Here is a 24989-nt window from a genome sequence, read left to right as displayed (position 1 = left end):
GGATAGACTTGTTCTTTTAATGTAATATTTCTTTCTTCACTTTTATTTTTACTCATTCTGATTCTTGCTGTCGCTTGTCTCCTAACATTGCAATTATTCGTTCTTCACTGTCATTTTTTACTCGTTTCGATACTCACTTTCGTGTGTCTGCTAACCCATCAATTCTTTGTTCTTCGCTTTTATTTTTTGACACGTTCTGAATCCGACTGTTGCTTGTAATTTCTTTGTTCTTGCTGTCGTGTATCATCTAACCACGTATTTCTTTGTTCTTCAAATTTGTTTATCATTGCTTCAGACACTTTTCAATGCTCCTTGCCTTTACTGCTCAGATTGGTCTTGTCACTTGATGGTCTAGGTTGTTCATATTCATCGTGCATTTACATATCTCAGGTTTTCATCTTGTTTCATTTAATGGCCCAGTTTGTTTATTATGAGCTTATGTTTTTGTCCTTGTTTGTCCTTACTTTAAGCTTACGTTGATTTACGTTTTTGTCTTTTGGATATTGTGAAACTACTGAAAACGCATTTTGAAATTTGCATCACCGAATATGAATAAATTCATTTATATATTTCTAAGTTTTGTTCTATAAATTCTCCTAAAACTGTTTGAAAATCTAATTTCATTACCTCTTCACTTTCAATCAACATAATTGCTAGACTATTTAATCTTTCCTGATTCATTGTTGATATCAGACATTTTTAATTGGGGTTAGCCTTGAAAATGATGCTTACATTGTTCATTTTGATGGCAGTGCGGGTCCCTTTCAAACGCGGGGTCCGATTAGGCCAAGTCGTTCCAATCGCCCTTCTTTCGGCCCTGTAGAAAATATGTCACCAGAAATTCTATTCCTGCAAAATTCATCAGGAGTCTTCTGACTAAACACAATCACTGTTTGTCAAATAACAGAAAGCAAATACTTCGCAGTGACATAAACTCAATTCGAAGAGAATTTTGAATACAAGTCATGTTGTCTTTTTTTTTGTGGGTTAAAGTCAGCACAGAACTAACCCTTGCTGTGAATAAGGTGGAAAGACATTCCATTAGGATTAGGCCAAGGAGACTTAAGGCTTAGTACCAATAAAAGTGAATGGTCTTTTTTATCAAAAAGAAGGGTGAAAAAGACGAAAGGCTGAAAATAGAAGAGGTCATTCTCGTTAAGCTACTTGACAATCTACATTACTGTTTTTTGATGAGAGTCCATTCATTTAGTGAGCTGAAGCTGCACTTTGACTTTCAGTGGAAGAGAAAATTTCAGAACTCTGAAGAAAAGGATTGTGCTGAAGTATGGCACGTCTATAGAAATAATTACTAGCCCAAAAATTGGTGAACACAGGCTCATATGCTTAAAAGAATGTTTTTTAGCTGGCGACTTGAGGAGATAAGTGTCCGATTCGGTGAAAAGTGCAAAGTCAGGGTTAATAATGAACTCTTATTCTGGACAGTCAACAATATCAAATGGTGAGCCTGCTTAAGTGTCACAGGTTGAAAATAATACCATTGATGATGATACCTGGTTAAGTCTCAACTACCTGCTTCTTTTGAAGATTATTAAATAAAAAAAACAAGTTTTTTTAACTGAAAGTAAGAAGCGACATTAAAACTTAAAACGACCAGAAATTGCTCCCTATATGAAATGGGTTTTCCCCTCCGCAATCCCTCGCTCTTTACGCTAAAAATTTTAATTGTTTTAAAAATTAGAATTGTGGCAGAGTCAAACTTTAGCGTAAAGAGCGAGGGATTGCGGAGGGGAAAACCCATTTCATATACGGAGTAATTTCTGTTCGTTTTAAATTTTAATGTCGCTCCTTACTTTCAGTTAAAAAAACTTGTTTTTTTATTTAATTTCTGAAAGTTTTTGAATCAATGCATGTTTTGATTTTGGCTCTCCGCAGAGGAATAATTAAAACGAAATTTGCATTTTTTTTTTTTTTGGCTAAATGCCTTTCTCATAATTCTGATCGAATGATTTTGAGAAAAAAACAGCGGGGGAGGAAGCCTAGTTGCCCTCCGATTTTTTGGTTAATTAAAAAGACAATTAGAACTTTTCATTTTTACGAATCTTTTTATTAGTAAAAGATATACGTAACTTATAAATTAGCTTACGTAAAGAACTTTTGTATGCTCATGTTTTTATTACATATATGAGGGGGTTCGCCCCCTCGTCAGTACCTCGCTCTTTACACTAAAGCTTAAATTTCGTCCCAATTCATTAAGAATGACCCCTGAATCACAAAAGCCGTAGAATAAATAGTTGTAATTACTAATAATACTTTTCCGTAAAGAGCGAGGTATTAGGAGGAGGTGAGCCCCTCGTATGGGTAATAATTTCTGTTCGTTTTAGGTTTTAATGCTGCTCCTTACTTCCAGCTGAAAAAAAAACTTTTCATATTTATTTTTTCGTTTTTTTTAAATAATGCTAGTAAATCCTGCGCTCCCTACATGGAAATTTTCTTCCACCATGACAAATTCCTCGATGGAAAGTTCCCCCAGCATATCCCCCTCTTCTTAACCCATCCCCCCAACCAAAAAATCCTCCTGAAAACGACTGTACACTTCCCAATAACCATTACTATATGTAAGCACTGGTCAAAGTTTGTAACTTGTAGCCCCTTCCACGAGGACTGTGAAAATAACTAGCGTGGGAGGGGGCCTAGGTGCCCTCCAATTTGTTTGGTCAGTTTAAAAGGGCACTAGAACTTTTCATTTCCGTTAGAATGAGCCCTCTCGCAACATTCTAGGACAATTGGGTCGATACGATCACCCCTGGGAAAAAAACAACAACAAATAAACACGCATCCGTGATCTGCCTTCTGGCAAAAAATACAAAATTCCACATTTTTGTAGATAGGAGCTTGAAACTTCTACAGTAGGGTTCTCTGATACCCTGAATCTGATGGTGTGATTTTCGTTAAGATTCTATGACTTTTAGGGTGTGTTTTCCCCTATTTTCTAAAATAACGCAAATTTTCTCAGGCTCGTAACTTTGATGAAACTTCTATATTTAAAATCAGCATTAAAATGCGATTCTTTTGATGTAGCTATTGGTATCAAAATTCCATTTTTTTTATGGTTTTGGTTACTATTGAGCCGAGTCGCTCCTTACTACAGTTCGTTACCACGAACTGTTTGACATTTTGACTCTATCTGCGTCAAAATTGATGATTTCAGCATAATTTGGAACCTTTGCAAAAAATCAGTGTTACCTTTGCAAGAATTTAAGGTTGATTTTTGTTCAAGGTTGGTGAGTATAAACCTCTGACAGTGGCAATTTCAGTGGCGAATTTTTTAATTTGGTTTGATGTCTTTCTTGAGGTGTTTAAAGCTGTTTTTCGAAATTCTAAAAGTTCCATTCCTAATTGCAAATTAATTTTCAGTTTAATGTGAATAAATTGTACCAATACCATATCAGGATCAACTGGGACATTTTTTTTGTAGACAGTTTTTCTTCTAAAAATCTGTCTTATTAAATTGCTACTATCTTGCTATTGCTTCAACCGTTAGTAGTCACAATTTTACCCTTCCCTTGGCTATTGCATGGATTGTGTGCTGCCTTTGAACTATTTTTCCTTGATGTTTGGCAAGTAAATAAGGGTACAGCCCTACTCAAGTACAGGTTTAGAATAGCCTTAATATATAAAGCAGTTCTTTCGTTTCTAAGTCAGTTTTTCTATTATTAATGTTCTTCATCTCATTTTGTGGTTTTCACATTGCTGGTATGTACGTTCTGTTTGAATCATAATACTTACTTGGTAGCCCTCTTAACGCATCTTTAGGTCGCACGCACAAGCTCCCTGTGTATTTAGACTGTGTGCATCAATTCAGACTTTCAATCAGACAGTACTATTGAAGAATTATTTCTATCATTTTGTTTTCTTTTTTTTCAGGCAGTCATCGGATCTTAAGAATGTGGAAAGTGGCCCAGTAAGTGAACTGAAAAATAATCTATATAATCAATTCAGGAAATGGCTGATTGAAGTAACTGGAATAAAATTAAATGCTACAGTAGATGTGTCTTGTGCTCAGTATTCCTCTACAGGTAGAAACTATTGGTATTTTTGTTGGTTGCGTTTATATATAATTCTAATTTTCTTTATAACCTATTCTAGCTGTCGCAGTTTTAGATTTTGTGATTCGAGATATTAAGTACAGGCACGTTAGGTCTTCAGAAGAAAAGTAGACGAAAAACAAAAGGGGTATGTTTTTACGCTTGAATTTATAGGATTCTCCTGGGGAATCCTTTTGAACGGTTAATATATAAAAATCCCCTCCTATCTCCCCTGTTGCTAAGTGTATTTTTGAGAATATGTAATCTCGACTCAAGAACAGTTGTATTCCAAAAATTTATATACATTCTTATTTGTTTATGAATACTTGCATGGAATAAAACTATTGGATTAAAAACTTAAAAAATACTTGTACTCTTTAGAATTTCCTGTCAAGTGTCTTTGTTTTCATATTCAGAAGCTCATAGAACTCTACTTTTAGCCGAAATAGGGCCAAGATGCTATCGAGCAAGAACTCTGAGAACCATTGAAAGGATATGTCTTTAGTTTTGACCTGTTTTAGCTCTATTCTATGTATTTTGGGCCTTTCGTGCTTTAAAAAAATTGTTTTTGTAAACATAAGAATCATGTTGACAATTGTAACAGAGGTTACTTTCCTATAATTTGTGTTTTAATTTCACACAGGAAAAAAGCCTGAACTTTTTCTAGCTGGAACTTGGTATAGAGCAAATGATAGCCGTAATGTTTTGTGCAGATATCGTCTTTACAAATCCAACTAAATTATTCCCTGTTTAGCATGTCTTATATAGTGGCTGGTGTTTACCCCCCCCCCCCACACACACACACACATTTACCCTCCGGAAAATAGCTCCCGCAGAAAATCCCCCCTCCCCCAAAAAACAACCCCGTTGAAAATAAGGCTTTCCAAATTTGAAAATTTTATTTGAGTTTTGTTGTTTTAGTTTCCCTAGGGGGACGGAATTTTGGTACTTGTGTATTATACGCCTCTCACTCAAGTTTACGCTGTTTTAAACTTAAGGACAAATCGGTTTCTTCGTTAGTTTTCTTCAGCTTAGCGTGAGAAAAGACAAAGACAAGTGACAGAATAGATGGAAAATATATAATTTGGGCTATACATTTGCTCATAAGGGGAAAGGGGTAAGTTTGAAGTCAGAAAATAATTCTTACTTCATAGCATGCAGAATAATTGTGCCTAACACATTTTGCATGCATACCCGCTATACTTTACCCCCTCGCCTAATCTGCAAATATATAGCCCAAATTTGTTTCTAAAGTAACGAAGAAACTGGTTTGTTCTCGAGTTTTACATATTGTATACTTGAGTGAGTGGCTTATAATACAGAAGTACCAGATTTTTTCAAGGAGAGGGCCGGATTTCCTGGCATGATTTAAAAGCGATCAGAAATTAAATTTGAAAAAACAAGTTTTTTTCAACTGAAAGTAAGGAGCAACATCAAAACTTAGAATGAATAGAAATTATTACGTATATGAAAGGAGTTGTCCCTTCCTCAAGAAGCTTTTTCGCTCTTTAGCGCTCTTTTCGACAAAGTTTTGACTTTTTGTCCTAATTCTGTAAGAAAGATTTCTAAAACACAGTTGCCGTTTAATTAGAATAATAAGCTTTGTTTTAAAATTCTACAAATAAAAACTTTAGCGTAAAGAGTGAAGCCTTGAAGAGGAGGCAACTTCCTTTATATCAATATATCTATCTTCTATATATATAAAAATAAGTTGTTTGTCTGTCTGTCGACTGACGTCATTATAAGGATTGAGCTATATGTCGTCATGAAGTTAGTCATAATATACCAATTCAAAAACGAATGTATTCAAGCCGAAGTAGCTGAGTTGGTACAGCGTTATGTTCCAGGTTCTAGGTCCGAGAGGTTCCAGGTTCGAACCTTGGCTTTAGCATCAATACAAAGAAGAAAGAAACTAAAAAAGGTAAAAACTACAAAACAAAACTAAAAAGAAAATACTAAAAAAACTGAAAAAGCTAAAAAACTAAAAAAAGGTAAAAACTAAAAAAGAAAAAAAAACTAAAAAAAACTAAAAAAAAGGTAAAAACTACAAAAAAAAGAAAAAGAAAAAAAAACAACTAAAAACTAATAAAAAAACTAAAAAAAACTGAAAACTGAAAAAGAAAAAAAAAACTAAAAAAAGAAAAAAAACTGAAAAATAAAGGAGAAAAAGAAAACTAAAAACCGGGGCACAGGGAATATAAATGACGACCGGGACACTCAAAGAGAAATTACAGACTGGGACACTGGGACACAAATAACGACCGGGACATATAAATGACGACCGGGACACTCAAAGATAAATTACAGACCGGGACACCGGGACACAAATGACGACCGAGACACAGGGAATATAAATGACGACCGGGACGCTCAAAGAGAAATTACAGACTGGGACACTGGGACACAAATGACGACCGGGATACTGGGAATATAAATGACGACCAGGACACAGGGACACAACCACAACGGGGACGCCGGGGGCACAGGGGGATATATAAATGACGACGCGGACACAGGGAATGTTCGATTAGAAATCACCATCAACAAAGTCAAGTGCAATCATTAGAATTATGAGGTATAGATCTGAATACGGATGGTTTTTCCCATGGACAATTTTATGTTGCATGTTCAAGAGTTGGTAAACCTGACAATTTATTTATATGCACAGACAATGGGACATCGAAGAATGTTGTATATTCGCAAGTTTTACGTAGTTAAAAACACATAAATATCTATCTATATTCACAGGTGGGAGACAGAGACACAACTACAATGTCGCGTAACGACTTACGCGCGCGGGGGGGGCTTGGGGGGACCAACTTGGTGTTGGGATGGTGCGAAGCGCCACCCAACAGCTATATATATATATATATATATATATATATATATATATATATATATATATACATATATATATATATATATACATATATATATATATGTATATATATATATATATATATATATATATATATATATATATATATATATATATATATATATATATATATATATATATATATATATATATATATATATATATATATATATATATATATACATATATATATATATATATATATATATATATATATATATATATATATATATATATATATATATATATATATATATATATATATATATAAAAATAAGTTGTTTGTCTGTCTCTTGACTGACGTCGTGTTTGTCCGCATATGACGTCTGAATTATTTCATCATACACCAGTTCAAAAACGAATGTATTCAAGCCGAAGTAGCTCAGTTGGTAAAGCGTTATGTTCCAGATTCTTGGTTCCAGGTTCGAACCTTGGCTTTACTATTAATACAAAAGAAGAAAAAAACTATATATATCTATATCTATCTATATTCACAGGTGGGACACAGGGACACAACTACAATGGCACGTAACTAATATGGCGCATAACACTTACGCGCGGGGGGGGGGGGGGCGCGAAGTGCCCCCACCAACTAGGTGTTGGGGTGGCGCTTTGCGCCACCCCAACAGCTAGTACGTAATAATTTCTGTTCGTTTTAAGTTTTGATGTTGCTCCTTACTTTCAATTGAAAAAACTTGTGTTTTTTTAAAATTTAATTTCTCATCGTATTTAAATAATACCAGGAAATGCGGCTCTTTCCATGAAAAATTCCAGTAAATGTGTTTTGTACGGTACTCACTCAAGTTTTCGATATGTAAAACTCGAGAACAAACCAGTTTCTTCATTATTTCCTTTGTTACTTTAGAAACAAGTTTGGGCTATATACATGCACATTAGGGGGGTGGGGGTAGGGTTAAAGTGTAGCAGGTCTGCATGCAAAATAGGTAAGGTAAAATTATTTTGCATAATATGAATTAAGAATTGTTTTCTGACTTCAAACTGACCTCCTTCCCCCTTGTGAGCAAATATATAGCCCAAATTATATATTTTCTATCTATTTTATCACTTGTCTTTTTCTTTTCTCACGCTAAGCTGAAAGAAACTAACGAAGATACCGGTTTGTTCTCGGGTTTTCACAGCGTAAACTTGAGTGAGTGGCGTATAAATATACAAGTACCAAATTTGCTTCCTCTACGGAAAATAATAAAGAAAAATTCAAATAAAATTATCAAATTTGAAGTCTTTTTTCCAAGGGGGGGGGGTATTTTCCATGAGGATATTTTCCCACCAGGAGAGGGGGAGTATTTTCCAGGAGTAAACGCCTAGAACCGTCTAATATTCACATTTAGCATGATGTCAGACGTCGTGTAGCATAATGTCTTTTGTACGTTATCTAGCATGACGTCATTAGGCATGATAAGAAAACGATATTAAATAAAATGTGGTTCTGTGAAAAATGCCACTTTGATTTTGTGCCATCAAAGCAAATTTATAAAAAACGGATGGATTTGAGCAGCAGCTTTTAAATGAGTCATTCAACATGTTTTGACGAACATCCGGTAGTCTGTTAGCCCAGGTGAAAAAAAGGAGACCATCTTTGCTATCTATAGAAAAAAGAGATTCTCTCGTTTTTCACGATTAGGAGAGAAGAAAAGTTCGGTGTAAGAGTTTGACCATGGTACTCCACATGATGTACTTACGGTCCACCGTTGTTCTCAAAGAGTTTCAACCTCTTTTTCCCAATTATTGCATATTTATTTTCGTAATTGACTTATACTATTAAGTTAGACCCATTTGATAGCTATCAATCTTGAATCACCATTAAGTGAAAATTGTTTCTCTTTGGGTATATTTGTTTGAAACACATTTTAAAGCTTTCTATAAACAAATAAGTTGCTTTCGGATTTTGCTGTTAGGGTGCAGTTATTTCTGACAATCTATATATATAAAAATAAGTTGTCTGTCTGTGTGTCTGTCTGTGGATCAGGTGACGTCATGTTTCTATGTTGACTGACGTCATGAAATTAGTTGTCGTCATTTTTGCTTTGACGGTGACGTCATTCAAGATATTTAAGACATATGTGCACGTAGAAATCTATTAATGTTTAAGTTTACAATGACTGATGAACTTACCATGGCAAAAGCCGATGAAGATGCTCAAAGAGTCTATGCCAAAAAACTTGCTGCTGATAGAGAAAGTCAGAAAAGAAAGCGTGCCGAGGAACTACCAGAGCAACGCGAAAGCAGACTTGCTGCTAAAAGAGAAAGTGAAAAAAGAAGGCGTGCCGAGGAATCAAAAGAACAGCAAGGAAACAGGCTTGAGGCTGATAGAGAAAGAAAGAACAGAAAGCGTGCCGAGGAATCAAAAGAACAGCAAGGAAACAGGCTTGAGGCTGATAGAGAAAGAAAGAACAGAAAGCGTGCCGAGGAACTACCAGAGCAACGCGGAAGCAGACTTGCTGCTAAAAGAGAAAGTGAAAAAAGAAGGCGTGCCGAGGAATTACAAGAACAGCAAGAAATCAGGCTTGCTGCTGATAGAGAAAGTAAGAAAAGAAAGCGTGCCGAGGAATCACAAGAACATCAAGAAATCAGGCTTGCTGCTGATAGAGAAAGTAAGAAAAGAAAGCGTGCCGAGGAATCAGAGCAACCTGAAAGTTATCGCCTGGCATTCAGGTACAACCCAGTCGATGATTATAGCTTGAGTAGATGTGTTCAAATCGGGACAATGTCTAAAATTTGTCCCTATTGCAAGGCCTTGAAATTCAATGGTGAAACAATGGGAGTGTGTTGCGCCTCAGGAAAAGTTAAACTTCCTCTATTGGCTGCACCACCAGAGCCATTGAAGACTTTCCTTACTGGAACTACGTCAGAATCTAAGCGTTTTTTGTCAAAAATCAGAAAATACAACTCATGTTTCCAAATGACGTCGTTTGGAGCCCAAATCGAAAATCCAGATCAATTTATGTCTACTTTCAAAGTAAAAGGGCAAATTTATCATAGAGCAGGGTCCCTTCTACCATTCTCAGGCGAGAATCATAAATTTTTACAATTGTACTTCATCAGTGATAGAAATTCTGAATTGAATGCACGTTGCGAAATTTCTCCCAACGTTGAAAGGACAATCGTTTCCCAATTGCAACATCTTTTCCACGAAAATAATAATCTAGTGCGTCTGTTCAAAACAGCCATCGATTTGATGCCTACTGATACGCATAAAATTGTTATTTCCGCTGACAAAACGCCTCCTGGCCAACATGTACGTAGATACAATGCTCCAACTATCGACGAAGTGGCAATCGTTATGGTCGGTGATCAGTTTTTACCTCGAGATATTATTCTTCATAAGCGAAACGCTCAGTTGTTAAGAATTGCTGAAACTCATCGATGCTACGATGCCCTACAATATCCTATCATTTTTTGGGATGGAGCCGACGGCTATCACTTTAATATTAAATTGATGAATCCAGCCACTAACAAAGAAATGAATAAGAAATGCAGTGCAATGCATTATTATTCCTATAGACTAATGATTCGGCAGGATGAAGAAAATTATATTTTAAAATGCCGTGAATTGTTTCACCAATTCGTCGTTGATATGTATGCTAAAATTGAATCAGAACGTTTGCTATATATCCGCCCGAATCAGACCAAGCTCCGCTCTGAACAATACATTCATTTGCGAGATGCAGTTATAAATGACGGTAATACCACAAACGTTGGAAGATTAACAATTTTACCTTCGTCATATGCTGGCAGTCCCCGTCATATGCATGAATATGCTCAAGATGCTATTGCGTATGTTCGTCTCTATGGTCGTCCAGATTTATTTATTACATTTACATGTAATCAATCTTGGGACGAGATACTGCAGCTTTTACTTCAAGGACAATCGGCGGTTCATAGGAATGACATTACGGCCCGTGTCTTCCGGCAAAAGTTGAAATCACTGATAAACTACATTGTAAAACTTGAAGTGTTTGGGTCAGTGCGATGCTGGATGTACTCAGTGGAATGGCAAAAACGAGGTTTGCCACACGCACATATACTAATCTGGCTACATAAAAAAATTACTTCGAACGAAATTGATGATGTGATTTCCGCTGAAATACCTGATAAAAATGTCGATAAGGGGTTACATGATATTATTGTAAAAAATATGATACATGGACCTTGCGGTGCACTGAACGAAAATTCACCATGCATGGCCAAAGGAAGGTGCACAAAGCAATATCCTCGACTTTTAGTATCAAACACAATTACTGGCAATGATGGTTACCCACAATATAGAAGAAGATCTACTGAAGATGGCGGTAAAACAGCAATAATAAAGAAGCGTAACGGTACCACCATCGAAGTAGATAACCAGTGGGTTGTTCCATATTCCCCATTATTATCAAAAACCAACGTGCAACGAAGAGTCCTGAATCCACCGGATACAACATTAACAGCTTTTTTTTTCGCTTTGCAAAAATGATTCTTTTGCAAAAAAACTGCTGTATACTGAAGTGCCTTCGTATTACACGTGGAATACTAAAAATACAGTATTTGAACGTCGAAAACAGGGTAAGTCAGTCGACGGCCAACCTACCATCTTCAAAGATACCACGATAGGAAGACTCTACACCGTTCACCCCAATCAACATGAATGCTTCTTTCTACGCCTGCTTTTGGTGAATGTACCCGGTCCGACATCCTTTGAGTATTTGAGGACTGTAAATGGTACTATACATGACACTTACCGTAGTGCATGCCAAGCTCTGAATTTATTGGAGAATGACCAACACTGGGATAACTGCATCAATGACGCGTGCGAAACGTCAACCCCAAGTCAAATTCGTGCATTGTTTGGCATCATTTTAACAACTTGCTCTCCATCAGCTCCTACAGAGTTATGGGAAAAATATAAGTCAAAAATGTCCGAAGATATACCCCATTGAAAACAGTTAGAGACGTCAGATATGACTTTTGATTTTACATCAGAAATTTATAACTACACTTTAGTTGTTATAGAAGATTTGTGCGTACATATGGCAAACAAACCTCTTCAGAATTTGGGAATGCCTTCACCTAACCGTATCGCTGCTGTTTCGACATGTGTAGAATTGGATCGTGAACAAAGTTACAGTACGAGTGATCTATTGTCGTATGTACAAAATAACATTTCCAAGTTAACGTCGGAACAAAAAGACATTTATGATACGATAATGCATTGTGTCGATAACAACGTTGGAGAAATTTTCTTTTTGGATGCGCCAGGAGGTACTGGTAAAACGTTTGTGATAAAACTGATTCTGGCATCAATTCGATCAAAAAATGACATAGCGTTGGCAATTGCGTCGTCCGGAATAGCCGCAACATTGCTGCCTGGTGGAAGAACTGCTCATTCCGCTTTGAAATTGCCTCTGAACTTGCATTCTACAGAAACTCCCACGTGCAATATTTCCAAATCATCTGGGATGGGTAAAGTATTGTAGCAATGCAAACTTATTATTTGGAATGAGTGCACAATGGGACACAAAAAATCGCTCGAGGCTCTGGATCAATGCTTGAAAGATTTGCGAGGGAAGTCGAAACCCTTTGGCAGCACATTAATATTGCTTGCGGGAGATTTCAGGCAAACATTACCTATAATACCTAGATCAACTCCTGCAGACGAAATGAATGCTTGCCTGAAAAATTCTAATTTATGGGCACACGTAAAAACATTAAAATTAACTACAAATATGCGTGTCCGATTGCAAAACGATGACTCTGGTCAAACATTTTCAGATCAATTGCTGGCAATGGGAAACGGAAAGCTCCCAGTAGACTCAATTTCAGGACGTATACAACTACCTGCTGATTTCTGTTATTTTGTGACGTCCAAAAATGAATTGATTGAAAAAGTATTTCCGAATATTCTAAAAAATTATAAAAATAATAAATGGCTAAGTGAAAGAGCGATTCTCGCACCCAAAAATATAGACGTCCACGAAATCAACAATATTGTTTTGACCAAGATTCGAGACCAGGCAGTCCTTTACAAGTCAGTCGACACAGTTTTGGAACCAAATGAAGCGGTTAATTATCCATCTGAATTTTTAAATTCCATAGATCTTCCAGGGTTTCCACCACACGTGCTACAACTAAAAATAGGCGTACCAATAATACTTTTAAGAAATATAAACCCACCAAACTTTGCAATGGCACTCGACTTGCCGTAAAAAAAACAATGGAAAACCTAATAGAGGCCACAATCTTGACAGGGCCTTTTGAGGGTGAGGCTGTTCTTATTCCTCGCATTCCCATGATTCCAACGGATCTGCCTTTTCAATTTAAAAGATTGCAATTCCCAATTCGATTAGCATTTGCAATCACCATTAACAAAGCTCAAGGTCAATCATTAGAAAAATGTGGTATAGATCTTAATACTGATTGTTTTTCCCATGGACAATTGTACATTGCATGTTCGAGGGTCGGTAAACCTGACAATCTATTTGTATGCAGCGACAATTGGACAGCGAAGAATGTTGTATATTCGCAAGTTTTACGCAGTTAATTTGTATTTTGGAACCAAATGAAGCGGTTAATTATCCATCTGAATTTTTAAATTCCATAGATCCTTCAGGGTTTCCACCACACGTGCTACAACTAAAAATAGGCCTACCAATAATACTTTTAAGAAATATCAACCCACCAAAGCTTTGCAATGGCACGCGACTTGCCGTAAAAAAAACAATGGAAAACCTAATAGAGGCCACAATCTTGACAGGGCCTTATGAGGGTGAGGCTGTTCTTATTCCTCGCATTCCCATGATTCCAACGGATCTGCTTTTTCAATTTAAAAGATTGCAATTCCCAATTCGATTAGCATTTGCAACCACCATCAACAAAGCTCAAGGGCAATCACTAGAAAAATGCGGTATAGATCTTAATACAGATTGCTTTACCAATGTACAATTGTATGTTGCATCTTTGAGGGTCGGTAAACCTGACAATCTATTTATACGCACAGACAATGGGACAGCGAAGACTGTTGTATATTCACAAGTTTTACGTAGTTAATTTGTATTGTATCTATCTATCTATATAAAAACGAGTTGTGTGTATGCATGTTTGTTTGTTTGTAAAAAGAGCGTTTGCATATGACGTCACTATTAGTACATACGGCTTTGTATATGGACAGACAATGGGAAAGCCAAGAATGTTGTATATTCGCAATTTTTACGTAGTTTGAAGCACATATATAAATCTATCTATATTCACAGGTGGGACACTGGGACACAACTACAATGGCGCGTAACTAATGTGGCGCGTAACGACTTACGCGTGCGGGGGGGCTTGGGGGGGCGCGAAGCGCCCCACCAACTAGGTGTTGGGGTGGCGCGAAGCGCCACCCCAACAGCTAGTTTAATATATTACACTGTCTGGAATTACTCATCACTGATGGTACTTGATAGGGGGCTCGCCCCCTCGTCAATGCCTCGCTCTTTACGCTAAAATTCAAATTCTGTTCCAATTCTTTATCACGAAAGCCGTCTAATGAGAATAAATAGCTCTTATGAAATTACTAAAAATACTTCATTGTAACGAGTGAGGTATTGACAAGGGGGTGAACCCCCCTCATATACATAAAAATTTCTGTTCATTTTAAGCTTTAAAGTTTCTGTTTACTTTCAGTTGAAAAAACTTGTTTTTTATTATTTAATTTATGATTATTTTTTAAATAATGCTTGGAAATCTTTTCACCCCCTTCATGGAAAATTCCTCGATGCGAAGGTCCTCCCGCGTAACCATCTCCCCCTGCCCCACACGAGACCCCCCCCCCCCTGAAAACGTCTGTATACTTCACAATAGCCAATACTATATGTAAACAATGTTTGAAGTTCATAACTTGCAGCCATTGTCCGGGGACTGGTGGGTTAAGTCGTCCTCAAAGACATAGTTATTAAATTTTTCTACTATTCTGAACAAAATGACAATCTCAAAATTTTGATCCGGTGACTTTGGGAAAAATGAGCGTGGGAGGGGGCCTAGTCGCCATCCAATTTTTTGCTCGCTTGGAAAGGGCTCTAGAACTTTTTATTTCCGTTTGAATGAGCCCTCTCGCCACATTCTAGGACCATTGGGTCGATACGATCACTCCTGAAAAAAAAAAAAAAAAAAATGAACACGCATCCCTGATCTTTCTTCTGGCAAAAACTACTAAATTCCACGTTCTTGCAGACAGGAGCTTGAAACCTATACAGTAGGATTCCCTGATGCGCTAAATCTGATGTTGTAGTTTTCATTAAGATTCTATTACTTTTAGGGGGTGTTTCCCCTCTTTTTTTAAAATAAGGCAAATTTTCTCAGGCTCTTAACTTTTGATGAGTTGGACCAAATTGATAAAACTTATATATTTAAAGTTGGCATACAAATCCGATTCTTTTGATGTATCTATTGGTATCAAGATTCGGTTTTTTAGAGTTCGGTTTCTATTGAGCCGGGTCGCTCATTACCTACAGTTTATTACCATGAACTGTTTAACAAGAAAGAGTGAAAGAGAGAGAGAGAAAGTATATACATATTTATAATAAATACTTAGTTTTGACCGGAAAAGACGTGAAAAGAAAATAAAATGTGTAAAGAATTTACATCAAAGAAATGTTTACCTCAATAGCAAGTTTCTGTCCTTGAACTATCTCCAGAAGATGACTATTATTCTGCTTACGGAGAGGTACATACTTCAATGTGTTTTCGAACAAATCCATAGTACATCAAATATTTTATTAGTATACCTGTCCATCACTGAATTCACAACAATTTCTAGATGTCCTGCTCTGTCACGATGATGAGTTGGAAGGAAGGAGAATAGCATTCATTTTTTATCTTGTTGATGAAAACTGGACCGCTGATGATGGAGGAACATTGGATCTATACAGTTCTGATGGTAAGATTTTATTTAAGGCCTTGAAGGGAAAATAATAAACTAAGAAATAGAAGAGGACGCTGGTTTTGCAAACAAAGTTTGAAGGTCTCTTGTAACTTTCTTGTTTAACATAATCTTGCAGGTACATCAGAGGTACAGCATATGCCACTATTAACCCAGGACGGGATTTTTAAAATGAAATAAAAATAAATGTAAAAATCTTGTTTTAGTAATTATGACGATTTTATATTTTCATTTAGTAATACTCTTTAGCTGTTTGCTGGATCAATCTTTTTGAGGTGCAGTAGAATATGAAATTGTAGCCAGCAAAGTGAAAAGGAGGAGAATCAAAAGGAATTCGAAATTTCAGCTATCTGATGCATACTTCTCTGTGTAACTTTTTAAACTTATGATTTTCAGTTTTCTTTTCATTCCTACTTAATTGAATTTTCAATTTATAACAGTGAGAAAGCTACTGAAGGTCTGTTGTTAATATAACCACTGTAAGTTGTTATATACCAACAATTCGTTGCAGATACCAAATCTGCAACGAAATCCCATTTAGCCATCTTGCCTTTGTGCTTTGCAAAAACTCTGGTATCTTGGATATGCATTGCTAAGCGTTGGCAAAATTTTGGTAGACAGGGGGCCGTGAAAGGATTTTTAGGGGGGTAGGGTTGCCTGAAATTTGAAAACAATCCTTAGAGGATGTGTTCGGGGCGAAACTGCGTGAATTTATTCCCAACTGTGTGTCCGGGCATTGAATCAGAGTCAACGTGCTAGTACTAACTTAGTAAAGAGTGATGGGTATCCCAGGTTCACAGAAGCAATGGTCGTAGCCTCGTAGGAACTTGAGAGGTTCGTTTTCTAAGGATCTCAAGTAATTGTAGGGTCTCCTACCTCCTCTTCATATTTCCTTGATCCCCCCCTTTCCCCTCGTTGAACCAGGTGAAAACTATGAAATAGCCGTTTCACTCAGAATTATCAAAAGGCCCTAAAAATTAGTCTCTAGAGTTCTTCAAAACGCCATATGTCTAATTTCACTGCTGGGGCCCACCTACCCTGGAAAAAGCCTACTATATAGTTAATGGATAGAGAAATAGGCTAGGTAAGGGTGCCTAGACCCTATGTTATCTTTAAAAAATCCTAGAAATCCCACGACGCTTATCCTGCATTTGTTCCATCATGCATGGTAGGAAAAATTTAGCTATTTTAGTTGGTAATCCTCATTAAACTAGCTTTAGGGATTTATCAAAACCATCAAACGCTTTACCCATTTTAGAAGTCCTATGCATATAATTTTGTTGCCCTTACTTTACTTTCAATTAAACTTTTGAACATGACATTTTGTCTACTGTCGAGTCTTATCTGCAACCGTTTTCATCCAGTAGAAATACGGTTTTGACCGGGTCTTTGAGTGAAGGAATTTTTTTCGTGTCGCCAAAATGCTCAGAAACAGTTCGTTTAATAACATATCTGAAATCGTCCTTGCAGAAATACTCCTTTTTTCAGGGGAAAATCTCGAGTTTAAACTTTCAGTTTATTATTATTTAAGTTATTATTTAAAAAAAAGTATTAAAAGTAAAAATTAAAGCAAAAAAACTAAACAAAAAGGTACATTTAAACCACAACTTCGCTTACGATAACTCTGACAGAATATCAACTTCGTTTTGGTTAAAAAGACATTGAACAAAACACAAAATTTGGCTTAATCACATTGGTTCCATAGCACAGGCTAGAAGCAATAGTGCAGAAAAGGTCACTCTTTTTGCAAGTGCCTTGAAGGCTATTGCAGTTACTTTTGCAGCTGGAGTAAATCAGTTTGAGAAGGCTTTCAGGAGCAGACGATGTATCAGTCATAATCGGCATTAACCGTTTGACGAAAGTTCCCGGCCCCTGTCGTCAGGTACTAGAACTGTCGATGAGCACAATCACGTCACCATTTGAAAATAAACGGTCGATGCCATTCCCTATCAAGCAGGTTTCCTCTTCTTGGCTTCAGCAATTGGAGTCTTAGCTATTAAAACGTCTGCATCATCTTTGGCTTCTTGTACTTGACACCCGGCTTCCACTATTTTTCCAGCTATCAGCTTTATAATATTAGACAAATTGTCTGATTTGGAGAGAAGTATTCTTTCTTCTAAGCAAGCTTGACTGGAGAAGTAACACTTATGGTAAAGCACTGTTTTCCCTTTTGTTTGCAACATTAAAACGGCCAAATTTTATGTTTTATTCAATGTCTTTTTAACCAAAACGAAGTTGATATTCTGTCAGAGTAATCGTAAGCGAAGTTGTGGTTTAAGTGTACCTTTTTGCTGTTTTTGCTTTCATTTTTACTTTTCATACTTTTTTTTAAATAATAACTGAATTTGTCAAATCCAGGAACGAAGCAAACGAAACCAGGAACGAAGCTTCTGATATTCTCACTGGGGGACTTGGTAATTTTACTTACAATGATATTTTTTCCTGGAAGTTTCTGACCTCACTTAGGATGGAAATGGGGTACGGTACTAAATGATACGACTTTTCAATGCTGATGTCGTTTTCGATCTCTCCGGACTGGAAATAATAAGAAACGACCTTTCAATCCACCAAATACTAAAAAACTTAAGATTCTGATTTTTCCTCCCTTCTGACCTCACTTAGGGTGGAAATGGGGTAACAAGTGATGGAATTTTCAAATTACAACGCCGTTTTTGATCTCCACTGCCTTATAATGGAAAAAGATTTTTCAATTTGGAAAATTTTCTGAAAGTTTAAACTCGAGATTTTCCCCTTAAAAAAGGAGTATTTCTGCAAGGACGATTTCAGATATGTTATTAAACGAACTGTTTCTGAGCATTTTGGCGACAAAAAAAATTCCTTCACTCAAAGACCGGGTCAAAACCGTATTTCTACTGGATGAAAACTGTTACAGATAAGACTCGACAGTAGACAAAATTTCATGTTCAAAAGTTTAATTGAAAGTAAAGTAAAAGCAACAAAATTTTATTCCTTTTGTATAATAGCAGCGTTGGATACTTGCGTGCTCTCGAGTGGCATGGATTGAAAAAATGTAATAAATAGCTTGTCACTTAGAATCTATATCCCAAATTCAAAATATTATTAATGATTTGCTGGTCTAGATGGTTAAAGCTATGGTGATTGGAGAAATCTCCGGTCCTACATTTGATTCCTAAAGCTGACAAAAATCTTGAAGAAAAAATTGCTTAAAGTATCATGTAACATCCCACGTGTGCACCGTCACGACATAAATGTCACCTCTGCGCCTCCATTACGTTATACTGACATGTGCGCCGCCATTATATAGCACCCATGTGTGTGCCATCCTCTGTTACAGTCAGGGATCCCCACTTGACTACAACAGGTCACGCAAGATTGCGTCATTCTCAATAAATCTAATAAATAGCACAAGATTACATTATTCCCAAGATAAGCAAACATTCTGGCGTCCCCAGTTACAACTGGGGGTTCCCCACTTGACTGGCGGCTCCTGACCTCTAACAAGTTAGGCAAGAATGCGTCATTCTGAATAAAATCTAACAAGTCACGCAATATTACGTCGGTCTTAGGTTCCCAAACACAAGTATCGCTGACCCTCAAAATCCGTTTGACCTATAAACATTTATATTTCGCAAAAGCCTACAACATCCTTTGTGCAAAAACCTATGTCATTGACGAGGTCGTTCGAATTTCCTGGCGCAAAGATGCTTACTTAACAGCTAATTAACTTCAACATGTAAAACATGCTAGACTGTATGCAATGAAACGTAAAAGCCACCTCTATTCCTAGTTAATCAGGTGTGCTATACCATTGCATAACAAACAAATGTACTATAGTATTGCATAAGACAAAGGTACGCGTAAGAACGTCTTGAGGAGTTAGTAGCTCTAATAGTTTGCCCTTATCTGTCGGCTTGGAACCAAATGGCCACCACTACTAATTTATTTACGATTAGCTTTAAAACACCCCCCCCCCAAAAAAAAAAACCTTCAAAGAAAAGTAAGTTAAAATTTAAAACAATCAAATACAAAGTAATATGTAAAAAGACAATTTCAAAACAGACGGAGATTATTCTAAAAGGATAAAACTAACTAAAAAGGAGATGAAACATAACTAAGTAACGCTTAGAAATGGCAGGTGTTGCCTTGATGAATGAAACCTAAAACAAACAAAAATTAAAATGAACTGTAATCAAATAAAACTTAAAAAGAAACAAAGATTACCAAACACATGATAGTGGTTTTCAAGTCGTTTCAAAAAAGTGTTTGGTCCTTTTCAGTCCCCCTTTTAGGGACAAGTAATTTTTCTTCTTTATTTTTTTTTTATATGCAATGGCATTTCCTTGGCCTTGAGGCTTACAATAAGCTCCCCTAATCCACAAAACTATTTTTGAAAAGGCTATTGCCACTGGGTATTGTTTTTGTTGCATATATTTTTTAATAAATAAATCCACCTCGACATAAAAAATGTCTAGGTGGTGGTGGGGATAGGATATAAAATGCCCCATCACTTTCTGCATACAATAAGGGTTCCAGGTTTATTGAAAAAAAAAAAAAAAACATACATACGGTCCCAGGCATTAAACACGTCTTTTGTACATTATCTTCCCTTGGCTAAGGGAATTGCGGATTGAAATCCATTAGGGAAAACGATGTTTCGGATCATTCCCAAACTGTATGTTATCCTATTTAGGTTAGTGCCCTTAGCCTATTTTTTTCAACATTAGGGTTCTCTAGGGCAAGAGACTTAGAGAGCAAGTCTTTAAGCTGTTTGTTCCAATAAATTTTTTGCTCATTCAATTTTTTGGAGTTCATGCCTCCACCCTGATTTGTTTTAAGATAGGTGTTTTCTTTGCCCATGCATATAAGTTTGAAGTCGTTAAAAAAAAAACTTGGCTTAATTTTGGTCAAATATATTTTTTTTTTAATTGGTGTTGAGTCACGATAAGAAGTTATATTATCACGTTAGTATTATATGGGAAATATTTGTCGGTAGCCAGCTTCTTTAAAAGCCCGTTTTTTCTTCTTCTTAAATTTTGGTTACTGAAGGTCATGAATCTCTTTAATAGGCAACAGTTACTGATATAACCATGCTACTCTTGGCAAAAAACATTTTTTCTGAACGTAATGTTCAGGTTTTTCGGGACAACGATGGCACATAAGAGGGTTTGAATACGTATTTTTCGTTGATTGTGTTTTGCACGACAAATTGAGCGGCTCATCTTGCACAACACATTCTGAATCCAATGTCGGCATGGGAGTGCCACTTGACTTGCATTCTTCAAAATATGAAAGGAAGGGTGATAAGATCTTTTCTTCTAGAACTACGCTGTTTCTGTCAGAGCACTGAAAAGGCAGATCGTTCGTACCATTTCCTGCATAGACACTTCCCGTTTGATTGGAAATATCGAATGCTCTGTATCGCGAAGAACTTGTAGTGTAAGGTGGGAACGTATTTCCGACATTTGGAACGTCATTGTCTTTGTCAATAGCCTCGCATGCATCCAATATCATGTTGCTTCTACTAGGAGACTTGGGCAGATAATCCAATACAGCATTTTCTGTATCCATGTTCAAAATTTCACTGAGTGGATTAAATATTCCGAATTCCGGAAAATTTCTTGGAGATGTTAATAATGGATCTTCACCCTTAAGAGGGCCAATGTCTTTGTCAGTAGTCTTGCATACCTCCATCACTTGAGCTCTTTTCAGCCACTTTTCATCTTGGACAACATGTTCTGGATCCAAGGTTGTCATAGGAGTGCGACTTGACTTACATTCTTGGAAATATGAAAGGGAAGGTGATAAGTTACTTTGTTTCAGAACCTTGCTACTTCTGTCAGAGCACTTAAACGGCACATCCCTTTTACCATTTCCAGCATAGACGCTTGCCATTTGATTGTAAGTATCGAATGCTTGGAATCGGGGAGAATGTGCAGTATAAGGCGGCAACATATTTCCCATATTTAGATCGTCATTGTCTTGGCCAATAGCATCGCATGCTTCCAACATTACGTTGTTTCTACCAGGAGACTTGAACTTGTTTTCTGTATCTATGTTTGATATTTCACTGGGAGCATAGACTGTTTCATACCCCGGAGAGTTTAGGATAGTCGTACGTAACAACAGATCGTCACCCTCAGAAGTGTTAGTATCTTTGTCCATAGTCTGAAATATCTTTTTCATTTGATATTTTTTTAGCCACTTTTCATCATGATTTCTTAAACTATCATCAGCATATATTGAGTAGGACATTTTAAATCTTGTCAGTTTTTTTTTCTCTTTCTCTAACACCTGTCCTTATGTTACACCAAACTAGATGTCATTTCTAAAACATAATATAAATTTGATATTATTTATTATGTGTTACAAATAACCGGTGATTTTGCAAGCAATCAGCATGTAAAATTTAAATGAGATGCTTTTGCACCAAATAATAATTTGAAAATCGAAGAAATGATCATTGTTTCTTATTTTGCAAATATATCTTTCTAGGTATGACGTCAGTTGTCTAAACTTCAGCTGATATGACGTATTCAGTTCCGGCTCAATTTTCCCTTTGCCTTGTGGTTGTTTAACTTTGGAGGAAGGTTTTATTAGAAACAAAAATAATAGTAAACACTCGAGTTTCGTCATAACTGGTTTTGTCGCAACGAATATTCTACGAATGTGAAAATATGCTATAGCGGCAACCTCGTAAAGGACGAACCAGGGCCCAAAGCAGCCAAAAATTAAAACACGTTAAAAAAAATAGATGGTGAGAAAAAATTGCCGGTTTTGTTGATTCAGGAATGATAACTATTATCTCGATTAGCTCTAATACTAAAATGATATTTTGAAAACTAACCTATGGGAATTTCGAAAAATAATCCGAAAATCGTCGTAAACCGGTCGGATCGAAACAAAAAGTAAACCATTGGAATTCCCATTGCCAACAACCATATGCGAAAAACTTACAGCCCCACTGGTTTCAGCAACAAGGAAAATCCTTTTTTTTTTGCATGGGTAGTACCAACGTGTCCTCTTTTTTCCCTCTTTTTTTGTCACTGTAAGTGGGGAGCTGGAACAAAATAGAGAGCTTTAAGGGCTCATTTGAAAGGAAGTTGCTATATCTAGTATCTTTTGAGGTTAATTAAACATAATATTTGAAATATAATGCAGCTTTCGACAAAAAATAATTATAAAATGTATGTAATGTTTGCAGCGTCAGATGTAACCTAGTAAAGAACAAATTCTAGCCCTTAGTAACCAAAAACTTGATAAGTTGCTTTGAAAAAAAAAGAAAAAAAAACGTCAAGTGAGTGCTACGTAATTGCTGTTAGAAGCTGATTCAGGACTAGTAACTACTATCTCGATCAGTCAGATGGTAAGGGTTTATTGCAAAAAAGAAATTAAAAAAATATTCGAAAAATAGCCTGAAACTCCTTGAAGATGTTGTTTGATCGAACTGCATCATTGAAATCATCTCAACCGAGAACACCGTATTGAAGATTTACAGTCCCCCATCTTGAGCAACCAGGATATGTTACTTTTTTGCATAGAAAGAAGTGGCAAAAACTCGTAGCAGATCTGATTTTTTTCTTTCCATGGCACTTGGTATTTACATAGTGATATATAGTGATCGCAATTTCTGTCGCAATCGAACTGCATCATTGAAGTCATCTTAGCCGAGAACACCGTATTGAAGATTTACAGTCCCCATTTTGAGCAACCAGGATATGTTACATTTTTGCATAGGAAGAAGTGGCAAAAACGCGTAGCAGATCTGAATTTGTCTCTGTTCATAGCACTTGGTATTTACCAAGTGATATATAGCGATCGCAATTTCTGTCGGTCTATCTGTCTATCGGTCTTTCGGTTCCGGTTTTGCTAGTTTGGGCACTTCCAGATAAGCTAGGGCGATGAAATTTGGCAGGCGTATCAGGGACCAGACCAGACTACATTAGGATAAGCTGTTTTCTCCATTTGACCACATGGGGGGAAGTGGAGAGACGGTTAATTCGGAAAAATTAAAAAAATGAGGTATTTTTACCTAATTTTTTTCACTTGAGGATCTTAGTGAAATTAGATATTTAGAAGGATACTGTGTCTCAGAGCTCTTATTTTAAATACCCACCGGATCCAGTGACATTGGGGGGAGTTGGAGGGGAAACCTGAAATCTTGGAAAACGCTGAGAGTGGAGGAATCGGGATGAAACTTGGTGGGAAAAATAAGCACAGGTCCTAAATACGTCATTGACATAACCGGAACGGAAACACTCTCTTTGGTGGATTTGGGGGGGGGGGGGTTAATTCGGAAAATTAGAAAAAATGAGGCATTTTTAACTTAAGAACGAGTGATCGGATCTTAATGAAATTTGATATATAGAAGAACCTCTGAACTCAGACCTCTTATTTTAAATACTGACTGGATCCGGTGTCACCGGGGTGAGTTGGGGGCAGAGCTGCCAAATTTTTTTTTAAGGAGTTTGTCATATTTTTTCCGAAAATGTGCTTTTTGTATCATCTCAGATTCCATAATCTTTCACAAAATGTGACATATTATTTGCTGCAAATGGTATCATATCTAATTGTCAAATCTTCATTTAGAATTTTGAATATGTAATCTTTCCCAAATCAGTTCAAAAAGGAGTAAACTTAACTTATCCTATTATCCTGGAATTGTAACGTTTTTATGACGTTATGAAAGAAATAGGAATATTCGATTAAATTAATATTACGCATTCTGGTGAAGATACTAACTAGCATTCTACTATTATACATTCTCCGCACTCTCTCTACCTCTTTATTCCTATGTCCTGAGCCATTGGCGGCTTGTCTCTCTATGTGTCTGTGCGTCTGAGTGGGTGTTTGCTTGTCTCTGTGTCAGGCTTTGTTTGTTTGTATGTGTTTTCTCTCTCCATATATGCATCTCTTTATCTCTCCGTGCCTGTATGTCTCAGCGACTGTTTGCTGGTCTGTCTCTCTCTCTGTCTGAGTGGGTGTTTTCTTGTCTCTGTGTCTGTCTTTTTGTGTTCGTGTGTCTGACTTTGTGTTTATATGTGTTTTCGACTTTCTCTCAATCTCTGTGTCTATATGTCTGAGTAGCAGTTTGCTTCTCTCTCTCTCTCTCTCTCTCTCTCTCTCTCTCCCCCCTTTCTCTCTCTCTTTCTCTCTGTTTCTCTGTGTACCT

At 36.6% G+C, this 24989-nt stretch overlaps 1 protein-coding gene across 1 annotated transcript in view; it reads left to right on the top strand.

Moving 5' to 3' along the window:
* The window catches only part of LOC136038030 (prolyl 3-hydroxylase OGFOD1-like), an 82298-nt gene that overhangs the window by 16005 nt on the left and 41304 nt on the right, over nt 1–24989 (top strand). The window contains exons 3-4 of the mRNA XM_065720965.1: nt 3886–4037; nt 15716–15835. Coding sequence (XP_065577037.1) covers nt 3886–4037; nt 15716–15835 — 272 coding nt within the window. The remainder of the gene's footprint in view (nt 1–3885; nt 4038–15715; nt 15836–24989) is intronic.

This window comes from Artemia franciscana, chromosome 17 (genome assembly GCF_032884065.1).
Source record: "Artemia franciscana chromosome 17, ASM3288406v1, whole genome shotgun sequence".
Classification (NCBI taxonomy): domain Eukaryota; kingdom Metazoa; phylum Arthropoda; class Branchiopoda; order Anostraca; family Artemiidae; genus Artemia; species Artemia franciscana.
The sequence above is the reverse complement of the archived record's forward strand: the minus strand, read 5'-3'. Positions and strand labels throughout refer to the sequence as shown.